The sequence below is a fragment of the Podarcis liolepis genome (assembly GCF_965112155.1).
Source record: "Podarcis liolepis genome assembly, chromosome: 12".
NCBI lineage: Eukaryota > Metazoa > Chordata > Lepidosauria > Squamata > Lacertidae > Podarcis > Podarcis liolepis.
The window spans coordinates 8,441,153-8,462,111 of NC_139563.1; the positions used below are offsets into that span (position 1 = coordinate 8,441,153).

Sequence of the window (20,959 nt, forward strand, 5' to 3'; positions counted from 1 at the left end):
GCTCAAGCTGGCATTCGTGGTTGTCTTCTCCTGCATTCTGTCCTCACAACAACCCTGTGAGGTAGGTAATTGTGTAATTGAGCTAGCATCATGGCTGATCAGGGATTCGAACCCAGGCCTCCCAGGTCCTAGTCCATCACTCTAACCCTCCGAACTCTACAATTCTGCAGTTCTGCAGTTCTGTGATCACTGCCTCCAACAGCGGAGGCAGAAAACAGCAATCAAGGCTGGTAGCCATCTATAGACGTATCTTCCATGAATTTGTCTATAATCCTGCTTTAAAGCCATCTGATGTAGTGGCCATCTTAAAGCAGGGAGTTCCGCCGTTTAGCTATGTACTGTGTCAAGAAGTGCTTTTCTTTTGTCTGCCCGAAATCTTCCTGCATTCAGCTTCATTGAATGTCCATTGAATGCTATTATGAGAGAGGGAGAGAAACAGTCACGGTTAGGAACATGCTGTTAGTTCTGTCAGTTTTTCTTGGTCAGTTTTTTCCATGGGACTTCCATCCTGTGTCCCAACATTCCCCAATCGTTTCACCCTGTTTCTCTTCTTGGCTGCCTTTATATTGTGGCGTACAGAGCCACCAGTTCCTATTGCCCCCTGAATTTCACAATGCTCTGAAACGGGCTGTCAGAAACACTTAGGGAAATGGGCTGAGAAACCCAGAGTGATTTTTATTTTTATTTTTTTTAAATCTCACCCCCCCAAAAAAAATGTGACACTTCCAGTGAGTTACTAGATTGTCCAAGCATGCTGAAAGATGAGAAAATAAAAGTTAGCTTTAAGGACCCTCTCTTCTCTCCCTTTCCCCCACCCACCCTAATTTTCTTTTCTGCCTCATCTGTCAAGTCCTAAAAGGCTTTTGGGGAATTCTAGAATGTGCAAAAATGTTTCTGAGGTGATATATGCAACACAACAGATGCAGAGTAATTTTTTTTTAAAGGTGTTAGGAAATGGCAGACCCATGAGATTCCTTTCCCCCGCTTCTCTCAAAAGAGATGGGCTGTTCAGATCTTTTAAATACAGCTTAGTCCAGATTAGTTATTCCTATGAAAAAACCCTTAAAAACCTGCATAGCAGAAGAAAATAATTTCCTCTTCGGTGGTTAGATTATAGTCCTTTCTTCCCTTGTAGAATAGTGGTGGCCCATTTGCCAAGGCATAACCAGGGAACCTCTGGTCCTCAAATGTGTGGGAATGTTCAGGGTGGCAGGAGAGGATCTATTGTTTATTAATATCCTTCCTAACCTGCGCTAGCAAGTTCCTTTACTTAGCAGAGTTTACATTCCCCTTTTACATGCACAGCAGATAGCTGGTTGCAGGCTTCTGTAAGCCTCTCACTATTATACAATTCAGTCTGCCTCAGATTAAATTGTATAGTTCCTGATAAATTCCCTTTAATCCCCCCTAAAAGAATAAAGACACAACAATCTTATTTAAAGTCAATAAAAGAAGTTTACTCACAACAGTTCACAGTTGAAGAAGAAGAAGAAGAAGAGTTTGGATTTGATATCCCGCCTTTCATTCCCCTTCAGGAGTCTCAAAGCGGCTAACAATCTCCTTTCCCTTCCTCCCCCACAACAAACACTCTGTGAGGTGAGTGGGGCTGAGAGACTTCAGAGAAGCGTGACTGGCCCAAGGTCACCCAGCAGCTGCATGTGGAGGAGTGGAGACGCGAACCCGGTTCCCCAGATTACGTGACTACCGCTCCTAACCGCTACACCACACTGGCTCTCTGGATCCCTGAAGGCAGACTTAGTTACAAATATGTACATGTGGATCTACCCCATATGGGGGAATAATTCAGTGCTTATGCTACCTGACAGCTATCATAGCAGTCCCTAGCTAAAAGCTGGGCCGATGAAGAAGGAAGTCAGAGAGAGAGAGATTGCTGCGTGACTTGTCCTTTTTGTTACCTGGACAGGTAACACCCACCTCTGGTCACATGCAAAAGGAAGGATTTTCCAGCCCAGGAGGAAACAGGAAGTTTCGACAGGCTGGACCAAACATCCCCTTGCATGTCTACTCTAGGAAAACAAGGAATGTTGTATTTGACTGCTCCCAGCGGATTGCATGCCACAAGAAGTTGCCGGGTTACAGCTGCCATCATCCCTGACCACCAACCATGATTGCTACGGCTGATAGATGTTGTGTCAGGTGATGGCTGGATGAGGAGGTGTAGGAGTAGCTGCCAAACCAAGAGCCCCTCAGGGAAAGCACAGAGGGAGAGGATTTAGATCCTGGAACCTGGTGGTGGGAAACTAGCCAAACCCCAGAGAAGGGGAAGAGCTGGGAAGTCCTGGAGTCTGGTAGCTTGAAGGATGATGAAGAAGAGGAAACAGGCAGGTGCCCCAGAACAAGGAAGGGACAGGAATCTTCTTCTTCTTTAATGCTTTATTGAATCCAAAAAGAAAACAAACCGCCAACATAAGAATAATGCACATTACCAAATGATAAAATACTTTCTTCATACATAGGTTCTATAACGACTTCCAACCACCCCATCATGGGTCCTAAGTAGTTTTAGCATACCGCACTTATCTTTATCAGTCAAAGTAAATCCCAATTCTCTTAAATTCCTAAGGTTTTCTGCTTTCCTACAGAAGTCACTCCAGACCTGCCAATGAATTCAGGTTTTTACAATGCTCCCTGAGATATTTTCTGTGCATGTCCCATTCTCTCATAAACGTTTGATCTGTGTGGTCCCTTAATTTTTCTGCCATCCTTGCTAATTCTGCATATGCTGACGGTTTCTATTGCCATTCCAGTTTAGTGAGAGTTAAATCTCCCTTCCAATTTCTGGCTATTAGAGTTCTTGCTGCGAATCTAGCATACAGAAATAATATCTTCCTCACGCTTTTTGGAATATCTGCGCCCATTATACCCAAAAGGAATGCTTCAGGTTTTGGGTTTTGGGTTTGTTTGTTTTTTGTTTTTTGCAAAGGAGATCTTAAATACTTTTTTGAGCTTATTATATACTGTTTCCCCAAACTTTCCTACAATTCCACCACATGTCACATTGTGCCTTCTGCCTCTCCATATCTCCAGCAATTGCTTGAGATATTTCTATACATTTTTGCTAACTTTGATGGTTAGCCAACGATAAAGCATCTTCATAAAGTTTTCTTTCAATGTATAGCACACAGTAAACCTCAAGTCCTCCTTCCATAATCTTCCCCAGGCCTCAATTTGAATGTTATATCCATTCAAAAGCTGGGAAATATTGGGAGAACCGGAACAGCACCCGGCTGACACGTTGTCATTAGAAAGCATTCCAGCATCTCCCAGAAGCCGGCGAGCCTTGAAAGTAGGAGAGCAAAGAGCTCAAAGACAGAGGGGACATAGCAGCACCTGTAGAAGTGACAAATGAGGAAGTGGGAGAGACAGCGGCATGGAGATTCACGCAGGACAACGCTATTATCCAAGAAGCTGGGTTCTATAGCCTCTCTCTGTAAAGATTGAAATAAAAAAGGACAGTAAGAAACTTTTCCTTGTCTTATACTTTCCTGGGCAACCAGCCGGGAGCCGCTGACAGCATCCTGACAGTTGCCAAGCAGAGACCCAGGCAGACATAGGTCCCTTGGGGCTCGCCATAGACAGAGGGAGGGACCTGACACAGGGGTAGGAATGAAGGGGGAGCTACAAGCCAGTCCGGGCAACTGCTTCATCTAGGCAGGAGCAATCCTTAGAAGTCTCCATGTGTTCTCTGTTCAGCTTCCTTAATAATGAAACGAACTGTAAATTAGTCAGCACTTTACTTTCTTTCTCTGATCTGCAAACGACCTGTTCTCCTTGTCTGCTGCCTGACACGCTGGGAGCCCACCAACATCCGCAGGGCCACATTATGTTTATATTCCAGATTTCCTCCAACATAGAACCCAAAGCACATGGTTTCCGGATAGTCACTCACAGGGCTGTCTTAAGCATATGCGGCGCTGGGGTGCAAAGATCCGCCCAGAAGCTCCCCCCCCCCCGATTGCCCAGTCCAGGTGCGCAGGAGGGTGGAGCCAGCCGGCTGCCTCAGCATCTCGCTGGCTCGGTCGCCCCCAAACTTGCAGCGCAGAGCCGCCCGCAGCAGAAGAGCCCGTCGCGGTGCTCCAACCAACAGATGGGCTCTTCCCTGGACTTAACTCTCAGGCCCCGGACTCTCGGCCTGGCACCCCTTAGAGCCTGGCGCCCGGGTGCCCCGAACCCCTACCGCCTATGGGTAAGACGGCCCTGGTCACCCATCCAAGCTGACCAAACCCAGATCTGCTTAGTTCCAGCAAACTGGTGGCCTCACGTGATTTTGCACCATACAGCATTCTTCAACCTGGGGTTCCCAGATGTGGGTGGGCTGCAAGGCCCACCATACACAGCCTCCTTAGACCAATGACCAAGGATGATGGGCATTGTAGTCTACCCACATCTGGGGACCCCAGGCTGAAGAACACTGGCTGAAGAACATTCTTCGCTTAGAAGAGGAATGGGGAAATGGTGGTCCTTCTAATGTTTTTGGACCTCTCCCGACAGCACCTGTAAGACCTGCCCTGAAACTTTTGGATGTGCAAAAACAGTATTGAAAGTTGGATCGCGTCTAACTGCCCCAACACCACCATGAGTACAAATCTTCATGAATGTACAATAATAATAATAATAATAAGTATTTGTACAGTTGGCTGGTTTTCACACTCACTCACAAACCCCTCTCTATCCTCCATGCTGGAGAGCATCCACAAAGGACATATTCCAGCCAGGCAAAAGTCAGAGAGAAACCACAGCAGATTTTGGTTAGTCCGCCTGAACCTGAAACCTGGTCTGAATTCCATTTTCTTCTGGAATCCCTTGACTTTCCTAGTGATGTCAGGTTTGGCTTCCTTCTAAGTAAATGGCTACAAGGTGAATTTCCAAGTCCACCGTCTTCTCATGTCCCCTGCCATGCCGAAATCAGAAGCCCCACAAATAAGCATCTCTCCACCCAAGTTCTGCATAAGCCTCCGAAATTGTAATATAGTCCATGTTATTACGATACCTTCGAGTATTATTAGTAATCGCAAAAGTATAACCTCTCCCTGAGGCTCAGGCAAGACAAAACAAAGCTGTCTTTAAGAGAACTATTTTAATTTAAAAAACCAAATAAATATCTTTTAAAAGAAAAGAAAGTGGCCACCTTAAGACCAGCCTCTGTGCAATCCCTTATTTGCAAAAGGAGGCGCCGTTCGCTCTCACTAAGACAGCAACACTCTGCAGCAAAACAAAAACTGCTTATGATTTGCGTGTTTGCAGACCTTGACACGAGCTGAAGGATTGGAACTTTATAAGCGTGAATTATGCTCCTTCCGCACAGTCTGTTTTCCTCCTCATCCACCCACAGCCCCCCCACTCTCCCCTCCCTGCAACAATATGTGATGTGCTCCTTTGTATTTGCAAAACCCACTGGGAAACCTCCAGTGGCTGGCATGAAAAATCTAAATTTCCATGGATTGTGGGTCAGTGGGGGAGAAGAGAATACTGCTCATCGTTCAGATGGAGACACCTCCCCAGTTTCTAATGAGATAAAAGCCCTCACTAGGGTGCTGGGAGCAACAATTTTCTTCTCAGAGGGACCCCTAGCCAGATACTCTCTGGCTTTTCCCAGAAAGGGAGGTTATCTTCAAGAGATGGACATGAGCACTGTGAAAATCCCATCAGCAAGATGAGTTTGAAGATCAGACCGTCTGGCTTGAGACGCAAGTGATTCTGAGAGCAAATGTTTGAAGTCTCAGAAGTTATTCCACTATTAATCTCTCTCTCTCTCTCCATCAAAGATGGTTCTCAAAATATTGTGGCGTGCGCCTCAATCTCCAAGTGACAGGAAACTCCAGGGGTGCTTGCGTTTTTCAGGGGTTCGGTTTCCTCAGGATGAAGGTCACGGGAGACGGTGGTGCCTTTGGGATATATGGTTTTATTTACACATATCATAGAATTGTAGCTTTGGAAGGAACCTGAGCGTCTTCTAGTCCAACCCCCAGAAATGGAGGAATCTCAACTAGAATCATAGAATCATAGAATCATAGAATCATAGAATCATAGAATCATAGAATCATAGAACCATAGAATCATAGAGTTGGAAGAGACCACAAGGGCCATCGAGTCCAACCCCCTGCCAAGCAGGAAACACCATCAGAGCACTCCTGACGTATGGTTGTCAAGCCTCTGCTTAAAGACCTCAAAAGTAGGAGACTCCACCACACTCCTTGGCAGCAAATTCCACTGTCGAACAGCTCTTACTGTCAGGAAGTTCTTCCTAATGTTTAGGTGGAATCTTCTTTCTTGTAGTTTGAATCCATTGCTCCGTGTCCGCTTCTCTGGAGCAGCAGAAAACAACCTTTCTCCCTCCTCTATGTGACATTCTTTTATATATTTGAACATGGCTATCATATCACCCCTTAACCTCCTCTTCTCCAGGCTAAACATGCCCAGCTCCCTTAGCCGTTCCTCATAAGGCATCGTTTCCAGGCCTTTGACCATTTTGGTTGCCCTCCTCTGGACACGTTCCAGTTTGTCAGTGTCCTTCTTGAACTGTGGTGCCCAGAACTGGACACAGTACTCCAGGTGAGGTCTGACCAGAGCAGAATACAGTGGCACTAGATCATCCATGCCAGATCGCCACCCAACATCTGCTTAAAAACCTCCAAGGAAGGAGAGTCCATCATCTCCTGAGGGAGACCATTCCCCTGCCAAACAGCTCTTCCTGTCAGAAACTTCTTCCTGATGTTTAATGGGTATCTCCTTTTTTGTAACTTGAAGCCACTGGTCTGAGTCCTACCCCCCAGAGCAGGAGAAGACAAGCTTGCTCCATCTTCCATGTGATGGCCCTTAAGATCTTGGAAGTTGGCCATCATATCTCCTCTTTTTCAGGCTAAACATACTCAGATCCTTCGACTGTTTCTCTCTTTTCTTTTCTTTTCTTTTACATATAAATTTTTATTATTTTTCCTTACAAACTTTTTCAAACAATACATTAATTCACATATATACTTTTTTTCCCCTTCTCCACTGAGCTTGTGACTTCCCTTCAACCGGGATCCCATATCAAATCCAATTTCACATTCTAACTCTTTACAGTATCTCTACATTGTAGGATTTACTTCAACGCTGCTAGTGTCTTCAGATTTTTACAGTTTTCATTTTAAAATACAGTACATATACTCCAGTCTCTCTGGAATTTCTGATCGTCCTGGTCTTGGATCCTGCAAGTCAGTTTGGCCAACTCAGCAAAACTCATCCTCTTCTCCTGCCACTCCGCAATAGTAGGAATTTCTTGTAATTCCCACTTTGGGGCTAACAAAGTCCTCACTGCAACTGTGGCATACATAAATAGTCTTTGGTCTATCTTCATAATCTCATTTCCCATCAAGCCGAGCAAAAATGCCTCTGGCTTTTTGGGAAAGGTATACAGAAGGGGAAGAAATGGAGGCAGTGAGAGAATTTACTTTCTTGGGCTCCATGATCACTGCAGATGGTGACAGCAGCCACAAAATTAAAAGACGCCTGCTTCTTGGGAGAAAAGCAATGACAAACCTAGACAGCATCTTAAAAAGCAGAGACATCACCTTGCCAACAAAGGTCCGTATAGTTAAAGCGATGGTTTTCCCAGTAGTGATGTATGGAAGTGAAAGCTGGACCATAAAGAAGGCTGATTGCCGAAGAATGGATGCTTTTGAATTCTGGTGCTGGAGGAGACTCTTGAAAGTCCCATGGACTGCAAGAAGATTAAACCTATCCATTCTGAAGGAAATCAGCCCTGAGTGCTCACTGGAAGAACGGATCCTGAAGCTGAGGCTCCAATACTTTGGCCACCTCATGAGAAGAGAAGACTCCCTGGAAAAGACCCTGCTGTTGGGAAAGATGGAGGGCACAAGGAGAAGGGGACGACAGAGGATGAGATGGTTGGACAGTGTTCTGGAAGCTACCAGAATGAGTTTGACCAAACTGCAGGAGTGCCTGGCGTGCTCTGGTCCATGGGGTCACAAAGAGTCGGACACGACTAAACGACTAAACAACAACAATAACAATACAGTGGTACCTCGGGTTAAGAACTTAATTCATTCTGGAGGTCTGTTCTTAACCTGAAACTGTTCTTAACCTGGAGCACCACTTTAGCTAATGGGGCCTCCCACTGCCGCTGCGCCACTGCTGCACAATTTCTGTTCTCATCCTGGGGCAAAGTTCTTAACCCGAGGTACTATTTCTGGGTTAGCAGAGTCTGTAACCTGAAGCGTCTGTTACCTGAAGCGTCTGTAACCCGAGGTACCGCTGTATCAACTGTTTCTCATAAGGCTTGGCTTCCAAACATGCTGGGGACTTCTATTTTGTGGTGACCATGCAGAGAGTACTGCATGGAACTGGCAGTTTTGAAACAGGGCCAGCACCAGATTAGCACCTCTGCAATTTCCACTCATTTTGGAAGCTCCCATTGCCCTGATGCTTGTTATCTTTCCACCCGCTGCAACAAATGTGTTTCCCCAAATATGGCCCCTGGGTTGCCCTTTCTCTTTATCCCAAAGTTCCTGCGTCGCCTGGTAAGTCACGTCGGAGCTGTTCTAATAACAGCTTCTTAATGGCAAGGAAATGGATCTGACTCTTATCTGCAGAGATCGATTTTCCAATGCTTAATTATGTGGAATTCATCATGCAGAATCACTAATTCCATAATAACGCCTTGCCGGTGCTTCAGCCGACATAACTCCACAGGATAGCTGCCAACTTTGATTTTAAAAAGAAAAGAAAAGAATTACTGGACCCCCCCGGGGGGGGGAGAGAGAGAGTTGGGGCAGCACTTTGGTTTGATTGCCACTTTGCTGTGGATCCGAATCCTTGGCACATCCTGAAACGATGCACAAATTTTATTGCAGGCACACTTCTGCAAATCATATTCTCCCTAGTTTTGCAATGCACTTGTGTGTCGAGGCCCCCAAGCCACCCCCCAATAACTCACACATCACACATCAATTTTGGTTTGGGTTTTTGGCATGATTTTGGCCACAACTTTATTTAAATACATCCAAATGAGTGGTTGCTTAGGCATTGGTTCCAACTATCTGTCCTTGCCCAGGGGACAGAACTGACTTCCGGATTCCAGCAAAAGCCAGTGCGGGAAACAAATTTTGGGGAGAAAATGAAGCTGGGCCTCAGTCCCTCACTTCTCACCCTCATGCTCCTGGTAGCTTGCACGACCCAAGTCCAATGCCAGGGACAAGGATGAAAAGAATGGCAAGCCCCTGGATTCCTTTAACGCAATTCCCTTTCCACACCACCATTGGAGGGGTAGGCACTTACCCCTCCACCAACCAATTTGAACCAATGCCTAACCGCCAACCTTACAAGTTGTGACGATTTGCTACACAGTAGGCAAAACCAAATGGCACCAGCCAATCAGCCAAATGGACAAATTCCTACCAGGCCCCTGCCTCAAAGCAGACGACCCCATGACAGGCATAGCAAGGTCAAGCGAACAACTGCCCCAATACAGGGAGGGTGGACGGGTGATCCGGTGCAAGCAGCCAAGAGAATGCTCAAAGTTGGGCCACCAGTATTTAAAACCTCTGACCCCTCCTTCAACAAGCAGTTCTCCCCAGCGACCCGATTAACCAATTCACTGCCTGGGTCCCTCCACAAATCCGCCCAGCAACAATGGGGTGGCTTGTATCCCCCACCACAACACGCGCTCTCTGCTAGGGAGAACACGTTTTCTCTGACCCAATTGCGTGTGCGACGATGGAGAGGGGCAGGCGTAGCAAAGAGGGTCAGATGTGGGACTCCACCTTCCATCAGACCCAGCCAGCATGGCCAATGGTCAGGGATGATGGGACTCAAAGTCCATCCACACCTGGAGTACGCAATGTTGGCAGCCCCCAGGTTGGGGAAATGTGTCCGCCCTTCACACTGTGTATTCACCGCATCCTAGGCCAAAACACCATCACAAAAACTGCAGTGCTACTTAAAATGCAAAGAAGCTAATAGAAAAATGAGGGTGGAATAATGCAAGGTTCAATATAGCGGTTTTTCACGCATTCATTCTTAGCACCTTTTAATGGGTTAGCTTCAAAAATTGACAATGTTGTGCCCAGATATCATTTTGGCGCAGTTTCTTTATAGTTTCCCAGCACGACTAACATAATTCTTCTCATGTAATAGGATTCACTTGCACAGTTTTTATAGGACTGGGGAATGGCAAAATGTGCTCACCCCCGGATAAAATATAGCCAGGGTGTTGTTGTGAATCATTCTCTTTAAAATAAAATAAAATATTTGCCCTATTGCAGTCTCTTCTTCTGAAAGCAGTAAATATTTCTTTCCCGTTTTTGTTGCAGCGTGAAGAATTACTGCGAGGAATCTGCATATTGACACTTTATTTGTTTTTATTTTTTCCTTGACAAACCCTCCCAGGTTGTCATTTTTCATTCCGTAATAGGAATCTGCTTGCGCTGCAGATGCCAGCTTGTCAGCTAAGAAAAAGACAAGCGCTCGTCAAGGAAGGGAGTTAGATAAGACTGTGACAACCAAGAACATAAGCAATACCTGGCTGTTTCAGAGATGAAGGGTCCCTCTGAGCCCCCAGCTGTATTTTCAGTGATGGCCAAACTGCTCTTCATCAGTAGTGTTGGGAGTCAAAAAGTTGTTATTCTATTTGCCTAAGATCTGGCTGGTGGTCCCTGATTCTGGGACCTCGCAGCTTTCACCAGCGAGTGTGATGGCCTGGGACTCGGGCTCAGACTCGGAACCAGAGGAGACTCAGTCTGCACCGGTTCCTTTGCCTCAGGCATCATCTGAACCAAGTCTGGGGCCTGATCCTGAAGAGTCCCAGTCTGCACAGGTTCCCCTGCAGCAAACACCAGCTGGGCCGAGTCAGGGGCCTGAGCCTGCCCTGGCTCCAGATGTGGGGATTACCATGTTGCCTTCAGCTGGGCCATCACTTACAGCTGCTCCACTACCGGTTGGGTCAGGGGAGGCTGAGGCGGCCTCTGGGTCTAGTAACCCACCGACGTCTCCCGAGCTGCAGAGACTGAGGTCTGAGAGAAGGAGAGACCTGAGTACTTGCAGGAGGAGTGCTCGCCTTCGGGCAAAACAGGGAGGTGAGTTGCCGGGAGATCAGGACCAGCCGTTACCCCAACAAAGATAAAAGGCTGTCGGACCCTGCCCCAGGTTGCGGGAGCAACATTGGTGTATACCAGATCCTGCCTGAGATCCTGTACCTGTCCTTGCCTGGTTTCCTGCCTCGTGTCCTGCCTCGACCCTGTTGGTCTGACTCCTAGAGGAACCTTCGGATTCTGGACCGGTCCTGGACTGCGTTTCATGGGTTAACCCCGGGCCCAGCACAGCAAGTAGTGCAGGAAGATGCCTCAGACTTTTGGTCTATCCGGTTCATTAAGAACATAAGAAGATGTTGGTGGATCAGGCCAATGACCTGTTTATTCCAGGTCCCTGCTCTCACAGGGACTGAACAATTGCCAGTAGGAAATGCATAAGCAGAATTCAAGTTCCTCTCCCCTCCTGCAGTTTCCAGCAACAGGCATTCAGAAGCATTGCAACTATGGAGACAGAATATAACCATCCTGACTAGCAGCTATGATGTCCACACTGATTCTCAGGAGCTCTCTGTGGTTTCAGACAGAGGACTCTCCCAGTCTTGTTTGGAAACTAGGATTGCACCTGGGATCTTCTGTGTCAGACTTCAAAAGGACTCCAATCGTCCTCCTTCCCGACTGGATGCCAGAAATGGAAAAACAAAATGTTGTTCTCGTTGTTGTTTAGTCGTTTAGTCGTGTCCGACTCTTCGTGACCCCATGGACCAGAGCACGCCAGGCACTCCTGTCTTCCACTGCCTCCCGCAGTTTGGTCAAACTCATGCTGGTAGCTTCGAGAACACTGTCCAACTATCTTGTCCTCTGTCGTCCCCTTCTCCTTGTGCCCTCCATCTTTCCCAACATCAGGGTCTTTTCCAGGGAGTCTTCAACGTTCTTCTTACCAATGTATTTATTCACAATTCACAGAGATATACAGAGGGGCAACCGCTTGGACAATGGCGTTGCTCCAACTGGGCTCCTCCCCACTCCCTTCTTAGCAACAGCATATCTCTTTACGGTGGCCGCCAGGGGTTAATTGCCTCTGAGTCTTTTGCTCTTTCACTTTCGATGCACGCCAGGTTCTGAGAGAAGGGATGTCAGGGATGCTGTGCAGTGATAACATGTCAGCTGGCTGCTCTGTCTCTCCCCTCTCTTCTCCCAACTCCTCCCAACTCTTCTGTTCACCTGTCTCTGAGCTGTGACCTTCCTCAAAGCACTGCCGCAAATCAATATCTTCCCCTTATCTGGAAGGTTCAAGCGGAGGGGGCATGGTCTCCACCATTCCTCCTCAGTCCAGTCCCCCTCATTTCAGTACCTGACATTCTGTATGCAAATTATGAGATACAACCTCATCAAAATCAAAGGAAGGAAGGATATTGGATGGCACGGAGTTATGTCTTAAAGCCCTAAATGGCTTTGGCCCAGTATACCCGAAGAAGCATCTCCACCCCCATCGTTCTGCCTGGACACTGAAGTCCAGCTCCGAGGGCCTTCTGGCGGTTCCTTCATTGCAAGAAGTGAGGTTACAGGGAAGCAGGCAGAGGGCCTTCTCGGTAGTGGCACCCGCCCTGTGGAACGCCCTCCCATCAGATGTCAAGGAGATAAGGAACTATGCAACCTTTAGAAGACGTGTGAAGGCAGCCCTGTATCGGGAAGTGTTTGATGTCTTAATGTGTTTTAATTTGTTGGGAGCCGCTCAGAGTGGCTGGGGAAACCCAGTCAGATGGGTGGCATATAAATAAGTTGTTATTGTTGTTACGAGAAGATAATCTTTATTGTCATTGTCCCATATAGAACAACGAAATTGAAAAAAATCTACATCAGACATTCAAAAACCAACAAGCCTGCTATCCCAACTATCCCAGCCTGGTTAGCCCCCTAAAAACTCTGATACCCCATAATTGAATACAGTGGTACCTCTGGATACGAACAGGATCCGTTCCGGAGCCCCGTTCGCAGACTGAGCAGAACACAACCCGAGTCTGCATGTGCGCGGGTCATGATTTGCTGCTTCTGCGCATGCACGTGACATCATTTTGAGCATCTGCGCATGCACGAGCGGTGAAACCTGGAAGTAACCCCTTCCGTTACTTCTGGGTCACCGCAAAATGCAACCTGAAGCATATTTAACCTGAGGTATGACTGTACTTGTTGTTGTTGTTGTTGTTGTCGTCGTCGTCATCGTCATCATCAAGAAGCTGGAGTAGATCCATTATGAGGAAAGGTTGCAGCATCTGGGACATGTTAGTGTAGAAAAATGGCATTACTGAAGTTCATGAAACAATGTATGGCATTGAGAAAGTGGAACACTCCCATAGGAGGCACTGATGGCCACCAACTCGGATGGCTTTAAAAGAAGATTGAACCAATTCATGGAGGGGAAGGCTACTGATGGATACCAGCCATGATGTCCATGCTCTGCCTCCACAGTCGGAGACAGTAATGTTTTTGAGTACCAGTTTCTGGAGACCACAGGAGGGGAGAGGGCTCCTGTGTTTGGCTCCTGCTTCTAGCTTTCCCTCAAGCATCTGGCTGGCAACTGTGAGAATAGAACGCTAGTCTAGATGGGCCATTGGCTACATCTAGCAGACTCCTCCTATGTTCTTAGCACCATTTGCTTTGGTGGGAATGGAAGAATAGGGCTATTGACTTCATGCCCTGCTTGTGAACTTCTCTGAAGCATCCTTTCAGCCAATAGGAAGAAAGAATGCTGGACCAGGTGGTCTGATATGATCTAGCACAGGGGTCAGCAGACTTTTTGAGCAGGGGGATGGTCCACTGTCCCTCAGACCTTGTGGGGGGCTGGACTATATTTTTTTTGGGGGGGATGAACGAATTCCTATGCCCCACAAGTAACCCAGAGATGCATTTTAAATAAAAGGACACACTCTACTCATGTAAAAACACCAGGCAGGCCCCACAAATAACCCAGAGATGTGTTTTGAATAAAAGGACACATTCTACTCATGTAGTAACACGCTGATTCCCGGACCACCCACAGACGAAATTTAGAAGGCAATTGGGCCGGATCCGGCCCCCAGGCCTTAGTTTGCCTACCCATGATCTAGCAGGACTTAAGTTCAGAACATTCCTCACGGAACCCCGGCTGACATTTCAATTCCCAACGCTGGGTAATGCTGAGCCAAAATTACAAAGATGAACACCGGCTTAGCTACCCAAGGCATTTCCCTTCTTACAATGCCCCACACCTTTCAGTGGGGTCTCCCTCGTGTTAACATGACCCGGAGGTGATGCCACTGCCAGCAGTCCCACATCAGGGATCTAATCCCATCAAAACGCTCTCATTATTCAAGCCGTTTAGCTAATTGAGCTCGTTGCAATATGTATCCACGCACATAACATTGTGGGATTTCAGTGTGCGATGAAAGGTGCAAGGCTTAGTAATTGGGAGGGCAGGACACTATCACTTAGCAACCAGCAGGCACCTTGTAAACTCTCAGGCGAGTCTCTGTCCCATGGCATAATTGTGTAATGCAACCAAGCATATGGTTACCAGTTGTTTTCCCCCCAATGAATCTGGGGACACTTTTTTTTTTTTTTTTTTTTTTTTGGAAGCTGAGTAGCAACAGGGTGTCAGTAGTGGGGATGGTGACGCAAAAGACCCTGGGCCCAAGCACACATGCATATTGTATAAAGGTGCAACACCCTTCTTTCACACCCTGTGAAACATACCATATTTTTCGCTCTATAAGACGCACCAGACCACAAGACGCGCCTAGTTTTTGGAGGAGGAAAACAAGAAGAAAAATATTCTGAATCTCAGAAGCCCAAACAGCAAGAGGGATCGCTGCGCAGTGAAAGCAGCAATCCCTCTTGCTGTTCTGGCTTCTGGGATAGCTGTGCAGCCTGCATTCACTCCATAAGATGCACACACATTTCCCCTTACTTTTTAGGAGGGAAAAAGTGAGTCTTATAGAGCAAAAAATACGGTAAATGCACAGAGTTTTTTATAAAAAAACCTGGGCAATGGTGCCTGCCCACGGCTCCCGAGCCTCCCCCGATCTGTCAAAACAAAGGGGGAAGGGGGCAGGAGATTGAGGGAGACTCAGGAGTCATGGGCAGGTGGTTCGCCCTTGCCCAGTTTTTAAAAATTTCTGCGCATTTATGTTTCACAGGGTGCGAAAGAAGGGCTTTGCACTTTGCCTGGCAGAGAAACCACATGCCTTGCGCCCCTCCTGGGCAACAACCGCCCACCCGCAACTCCCGAGCCTCCCCCATCAGTCAAAACAAAGGGAGAAGGGGGCAGGAGATCTGTACCGCTCGACGTCCCCGGTTCCCCTTTGGCAGTGGCAGCGGCAGTCGGCAGTCCGGAACCAGCCAGAGACAACTGTGCTACCAGGCTGGCTCTGGGCTGCTGAGGCTGCCGCTGCCACGTTTCCCGGGGACAGATTTGCAAATCTGGCCACAGTCCAGGGACGGAATTTGTCCGGGGACAGATTTGCAGATCTGGGGACTGTCCCCGGAAACCGGGGATGTCTGGTAACCCTAACCAAGCAGCCCTTGTGTGCTCCTTCTCTGTTGATAACAAGGGGAAGTGAGGCCCGTGATCAGACTCTAGTAGTGCAGGGCATTGCCACGCAAGGGAACAATGCTGTCAATATCTTCGAATTCCTTGCTTCAGAGATAGGGGGAGGCCCGTGCCATTTCGCCATCTGAGGTGAAGCAGGAATGTTCCACTCCCTGCCCCCCAACTTTCACCATTGCCAGAATGCCCCCCGCCCTCACTTAACTCCGGAAGAGCCAGGACACTCCCTCAAAACGTTGCTGCTTGTCTTCTCCACCCCAGGGCAGGGAGGCAAGCAGCAATGCTGCATTCAAGGTGCTTTTCAAGTCTTTTCCACCTGTCATCATGGGCGGAGGAAGGGCGTGCGGTGGATGCAGGCCACTCCGGGTGTCACCACTGAGGGGTCTCTCCTGGCTTGGGCACGCGCAGGCTCCATGCTGCCCAAACGGACCGCCCACCCCCCAGCTGTAGGGCTGCTGAGTGGGAGGAAGCAGGCAGACTCTGGAGGCCCCACAGTGCACCCTGCCCCTATGGGCGGCTCCCCCCGCCCCTGGGCATGCCACCCCGGGCACCCAAGCAGCTTCCTCTGCCGCTGCCTGTCATGGGCTTGTTGGATGTAGAGGAATGGTGGGAGGAACTGTGGGGTGTGAAACACAAGAGCAGTCAAGTACAGCATTCCTAGAGTGAACATGTTTACACATGGGGAGGAATGTTTGTCCAGCCAGCAGGTCAACTTCCTGTTTCCTTCTGGGCTGGGACAGAGTTCCTCTGCATGTGACTAGAGGTAGGTGTGGCCTCACCTGTGCAGGTAATGACAAAAGCACAGGGCAGGACAGCCATCTCTCCCTTTTTGACTACATGCATCAAAGAAGCAACATCTGCTTAGCCAAAGATGCTCTCCTGGCCTCCAGCCAAGAGAAGACAAAGGGACTGTCTCCTTATGAGATAGTTTCCAGGTGTATGTTACTTTTCTAAGATAAGTCTGCCTTCTGGGATCTGATTATGAACAGAATGTGAGTGAGTAAACTCTTTTTATACTTTTATAGAAGACTGTGTCTTATCTTTTATGAGGGAATAAGGGGAAAATACCAGAATAGTTGTTATAGAGGCTTTAGTGAGCCTGAGCAAACACATGCGCTGTGAGTTTAAAAGGGGGAATGTTACTCTGCTAAATTGTGAACTTGTTAACACAAGTTAACACAAATTAACACACAATCGCATAAACACATAATCAAACAATATATCCTCTCCTGCATCCCTGAACATTCCCACAGGAACCAGCTGGGAAACCCTCAAGGGAAGAAGGCTCAGAGCCAAGGAAGTGGTGGTGGGATGCTGATGATGAGGGGTCAGAGGAAGAGAGTGGAAAGAGGAGGTGTCAGAACTTGAAGAGTTTACAGGGTTTAGTGAGCAGGGAGAGGCTGTGGCAGAGAGCAGTCCAGAATCAGAGGCAGAAGCTGAAGCAGGGGAGGAGGGAGGCCTAGAGGCAGAGATGAGTCAGTCTGGTGAAGAAGCAAGGGGGTCTCTCCCTCCTGCTGTGACAAGCTCCCCTCCCCCTGGTTTCCCAGGACCAGGAGAGGCATGAAGCACGAGGAGCAAAGACAGATACGCAGACAGAGTCTCTGATTGCTTGGGGGGAACCCCTGGATAGGAGGAGAGATATCTGGCTGTGGGGAGGCAGGAATCTTTAGTCCCAGCAACTGCTTCTTTGGGGCAAGACCTGAGTTGCTGTGCTCATTAGACCTGACACTCCTGTGCAGATCCTGTTTTGCTAATGAGGAGTTAACTCCAGCTTTCTTGCTGTGGTTTACTTCCGGCTCCCTCCTGTCCCCAGGAAGGGTGGGAAGATGCCCCTCCCTTGCCCTGCTTTGCACCCTCACGGAATGCTTTTGTGCAAATGAAATGGGCACACTTGCAGCTCTGACCGTGCTTTTCTGTTTGTCTGGATGGAGAGACCAGCATATTGAGATGAGCCTATTGTACAGAAGTAACATTTACGGGTGGTGCTGTGGGTTAAACCACAGAGCCTAGGACTTGCCGATCAGAAGGTCGGCGGTTCAAATCCCCGCAACGGGGTGAGCTCCTGTTGCTCGGTCCCTGCTCCTGCCAACCTAGCAGTTCAAAAGCACGTCAAAGTGCAAGTAGATAAATAGGTACAGCTCTGGCGGGAAGGTAAACGGCGTTTCCGTGCGCTGCTCTGGTTCGCCAGAAGCGGCTTACTCATGCTGGCCACATGACCCGGAAGCTGTACACCGGCTCCCTCAGCCAGTAAAGCAAGATGAGCGCCGCAACCCCAGAGTCGTCCGCGACTGGACCTAATGTTCAGGGGTCCCTTTACATTTAACATTTACATTGGTTGCTTTGCCTCAGAGCCCACTCGCATGCGGCCCCTGAAAAGTTGCCCAGAAAGCAGTGTGGCCCTTGGAGTTAGAAGACCCCACCCCCCACTTCAGGCTTAGCACTCCCTCCCTGTCTTCCATGTCCCTCCTGAATTATAGAGAAAACACAGAGTGTGGAGGCCCTGAAATGTGGGTGTGTGGCCTACATTAATCACAGCTCTCCTGGATTTCAGCATGATCAGATGTTTGCCAGAGGGAAGCCGGCACACTCAGTGCTGGGGGAAGGCAATGAGCCCCTTAGAACATTGGAATACAGGGAGCTGCTTTCTACAGAGTCAGACCCTTGATTTCTCTAGCTCAGGATTCCCTAGTACAGTGGTACCTCTGGTTACAGACGCTTCAGATTACAGACGCTTCAGGTTACAGACTCTGTTAACCCAGAAAGAGTACCTTGGGTTACTAACTTTGTTTCAGGATGAGAACAGAAATTGCACGGCGGTGGCACGACAGCAGTGGGAGGCCCATTAGCTAAAGTGGTGCTTCAGGTTAAGAACAGTTTCAGGTTAAGAACGGACCTCCGGAACTAATTAAGTTCTTAACCCGAGGTACCACTGTCTTTATTTACTGCATTCATATCCCATCTGTGCCTCCTAGGACCTCAAAGTGTCACACATGGTTCTCCCCATCCTCAATTAATCCCCACAGCAACCCTGAGAGGTAGGTCCCAGGGCAATTGAGCTTCTTCCCATGTGGAATTGCTTCTTGCACCCAGAACCCACTTCCATCCCAGTTGTTTATTTAGCATCAAGGTTTGTTTATTTTTTAAAGGCTGGGAATTGTGCACACCAAAAATGCGTGTAAATAATGCAGAAACAATACAGATGCACAAATTGCTCTGTTCAGGTTGTTCCATAAGGTATAATTAATTATTATGATTGCATTTATATCCTGACTTTTTCTCTAAGGAGCTCAGGCTAGCATGCGTGGTTCTGCCCCAACTCATTTAATCCCCACAACAGGCTGAGAGGCAGGGACTGAGAGGCAGCCAGCTTCGTGGCCAAGTGAGGATTTGACCCTGGTCTCCCAGACCCTAGTCTGATGCCCTAACCACTACACCACACTGCCGCATCGGCATTGAACCCGATGGCTTCTGCATTCGAAGCAAATGCCCCACCCCCACTAAGCTACATCGCTTCCCCTCTGGCTGTTGCCTTTCCCTTCTACAGCTTCGGGAGAAGAGATCTCCTGAGCCTTGCAACACCCAGCAAACCCTAAAAACGGATTTCCCTCAGATCAGCTCGAATTCTGCCATAAGCTGCTGGGCTCTTTTTCCCTCCCCGTGCTTGCAATCTGCCCGGGGAGAAGAGCGTCCCGGGGCATGTGCAGAGTGCTTTATCCTTTGCCACTGAGAGATGCTGCCCACCAAGGTTCCTGATCTGCAGCAGTTTGACGGGGGCGGGGAGGAACCGATGCTCATGGACATCCTCCCCTGGCAGGGAAGAGTCGGTTCGGTTTCAGAGACACGAGGGGAGATTGGTCTCGTCTTGCGCTACGCCTTGAAACCGCTTCTCACTGATTTCGCAGGAAATGTTTGTCGCTTAAGGGATAATCAAGCCAATACAGAGAGGCGCAGAGAGAGAGAGAGAGAGAGAGAGAGAGAGAGAGAGAGAGAGAGAGAGAGAGAGAGAGAGAGAGACTCCCCTCTCCTCTTACTCTCAATAGGCAGGACAGAGCAGGATTAGACACCAGCCAAATGTCAGCAGGAGGGAGGCGCAGGCGAGAGCAGAAAGACCCTCACTGAGAAACCGGCTGTGATTTGATTGGCTCCTGAGCTGCTGTTTAAAGCAGGAGCGCTTGGGAAGATCTCTCTGTGTCGGGTCCACCCACCCTCCAAAAGACAGAAGCAGGGAGGAAGGGAGAGAGAATGTAGCCAGTAGGCTTTGCTTCTCTGGCAAAGGGGGAAGAGGCAAAAGAAAACCACGGGAGAAAGGAACCTGGAACACCAGCCCAGCTTGTTCCTCCTCCTCCTCTTCCAGAACGGGACCACCATGAACGAGACGATCGTCCTCCAGTACTTCATCGAGGAGCTGGATGCGAACTGCAGTCTCCTCGATTTGTTGCAGGATGGATTTGATGGTAGGGGAGGGCGAAGAGGGCCGGGAGAGTCTCTCGAGGGGTTCTCGGTGTGAGGGTCCCGGCGCGGCGCGCCCGGGCGCACGGAGCGCGGATGGTTTCAGTCACTCCCTTTCCTCTCTTTTAACTTGAAGGTCCCTACTGCAACGCCACCACCGATCAGATCGGGACCTGCTGGCCTAAGACCAGCGCCGGGGAGCTGGTGGAGAGACCTTGCCCCGAGTTCCTCAACGGAGTCAAGTACAACACCACGAGTAAGTTCCATGCCAACTCTCTGTGCGCCTTCGCTTTTCTTGGAGGATGAATTCCGGGCTTTTGGGGCAGTGGCGTAGCGTGGGTTGTCAGCACCCGGGGCAAGGCAAGTAATTTGCGCCCCCTAACCCGTGGATTTGCGCCCCCTAACCCTAACCCCCAGATGTTGCACCCGGTGCGGCAGGCCCCCCCCCCTGCACCCCCCACGCTACGCCACTGTTTTGGGGTGCAGGTGGGAATGGGTCCTGGTGGAAACTCAGTGGCAGAATGCAAGATAGATAGATAGATAGATAGATAGATAGATAGATAGATAGATGGATGATAGAGATATAGATAGATGATAGATAGAGATATAGATGATAGATAGATGATAGATAGATAGATAGATAGATAGATAGATAGATAGATAGATAGATAGATAGATAGATATTATAGTCAATACTGCTGGCTGATTTCTCTCTTGCCTGTTACGCGTGTCTCAAGGTGGGCAAACCACAATAACAGGTAAAATAGTTTTAAGAGCAGTACTGAAGACAAGTTTTAAAACAAGGCGAAATGAACGTCTCAGGCGTGTGCACCCCCCACTGTTTCCTCCTTTAGTGTTTTCCTGGAAAATGAGGAGT

The 20,959-nt window shown here is 48.5% G+C and overlaps 1 protein-coding gene across 5 annotated transcripts in view; it reads left to right on the top strand.

The window, feature by feature from the left end:
• CRHR2 (corticotropin releasing hormone receptor 2) overlaps positions 1–20,959 on the top strand; it is a 210,135-nt gene that overhangs the window by 34,727 nt on the left and 154,449 nt on the right. For 2 of the 5 annotated variants that reach the window (XM_083467114.1, XM_083467118.1), the window contains one exon: positions 20,219–20,338. In XM_083467114.1, the coding sequence (XP_083323240.1) occupies positions 20,219–20,338 (120 nt within the window). Of the gene's footprint in view, positions 1–19,987; positions 20,088–20,218; positions 20,343–20,959 lie in introns of those variants that run through there. The other 3 variants (XM_083467115.1, XM_083467117.1, XM_083467116.1) reach the window with 3 other exon arrangements.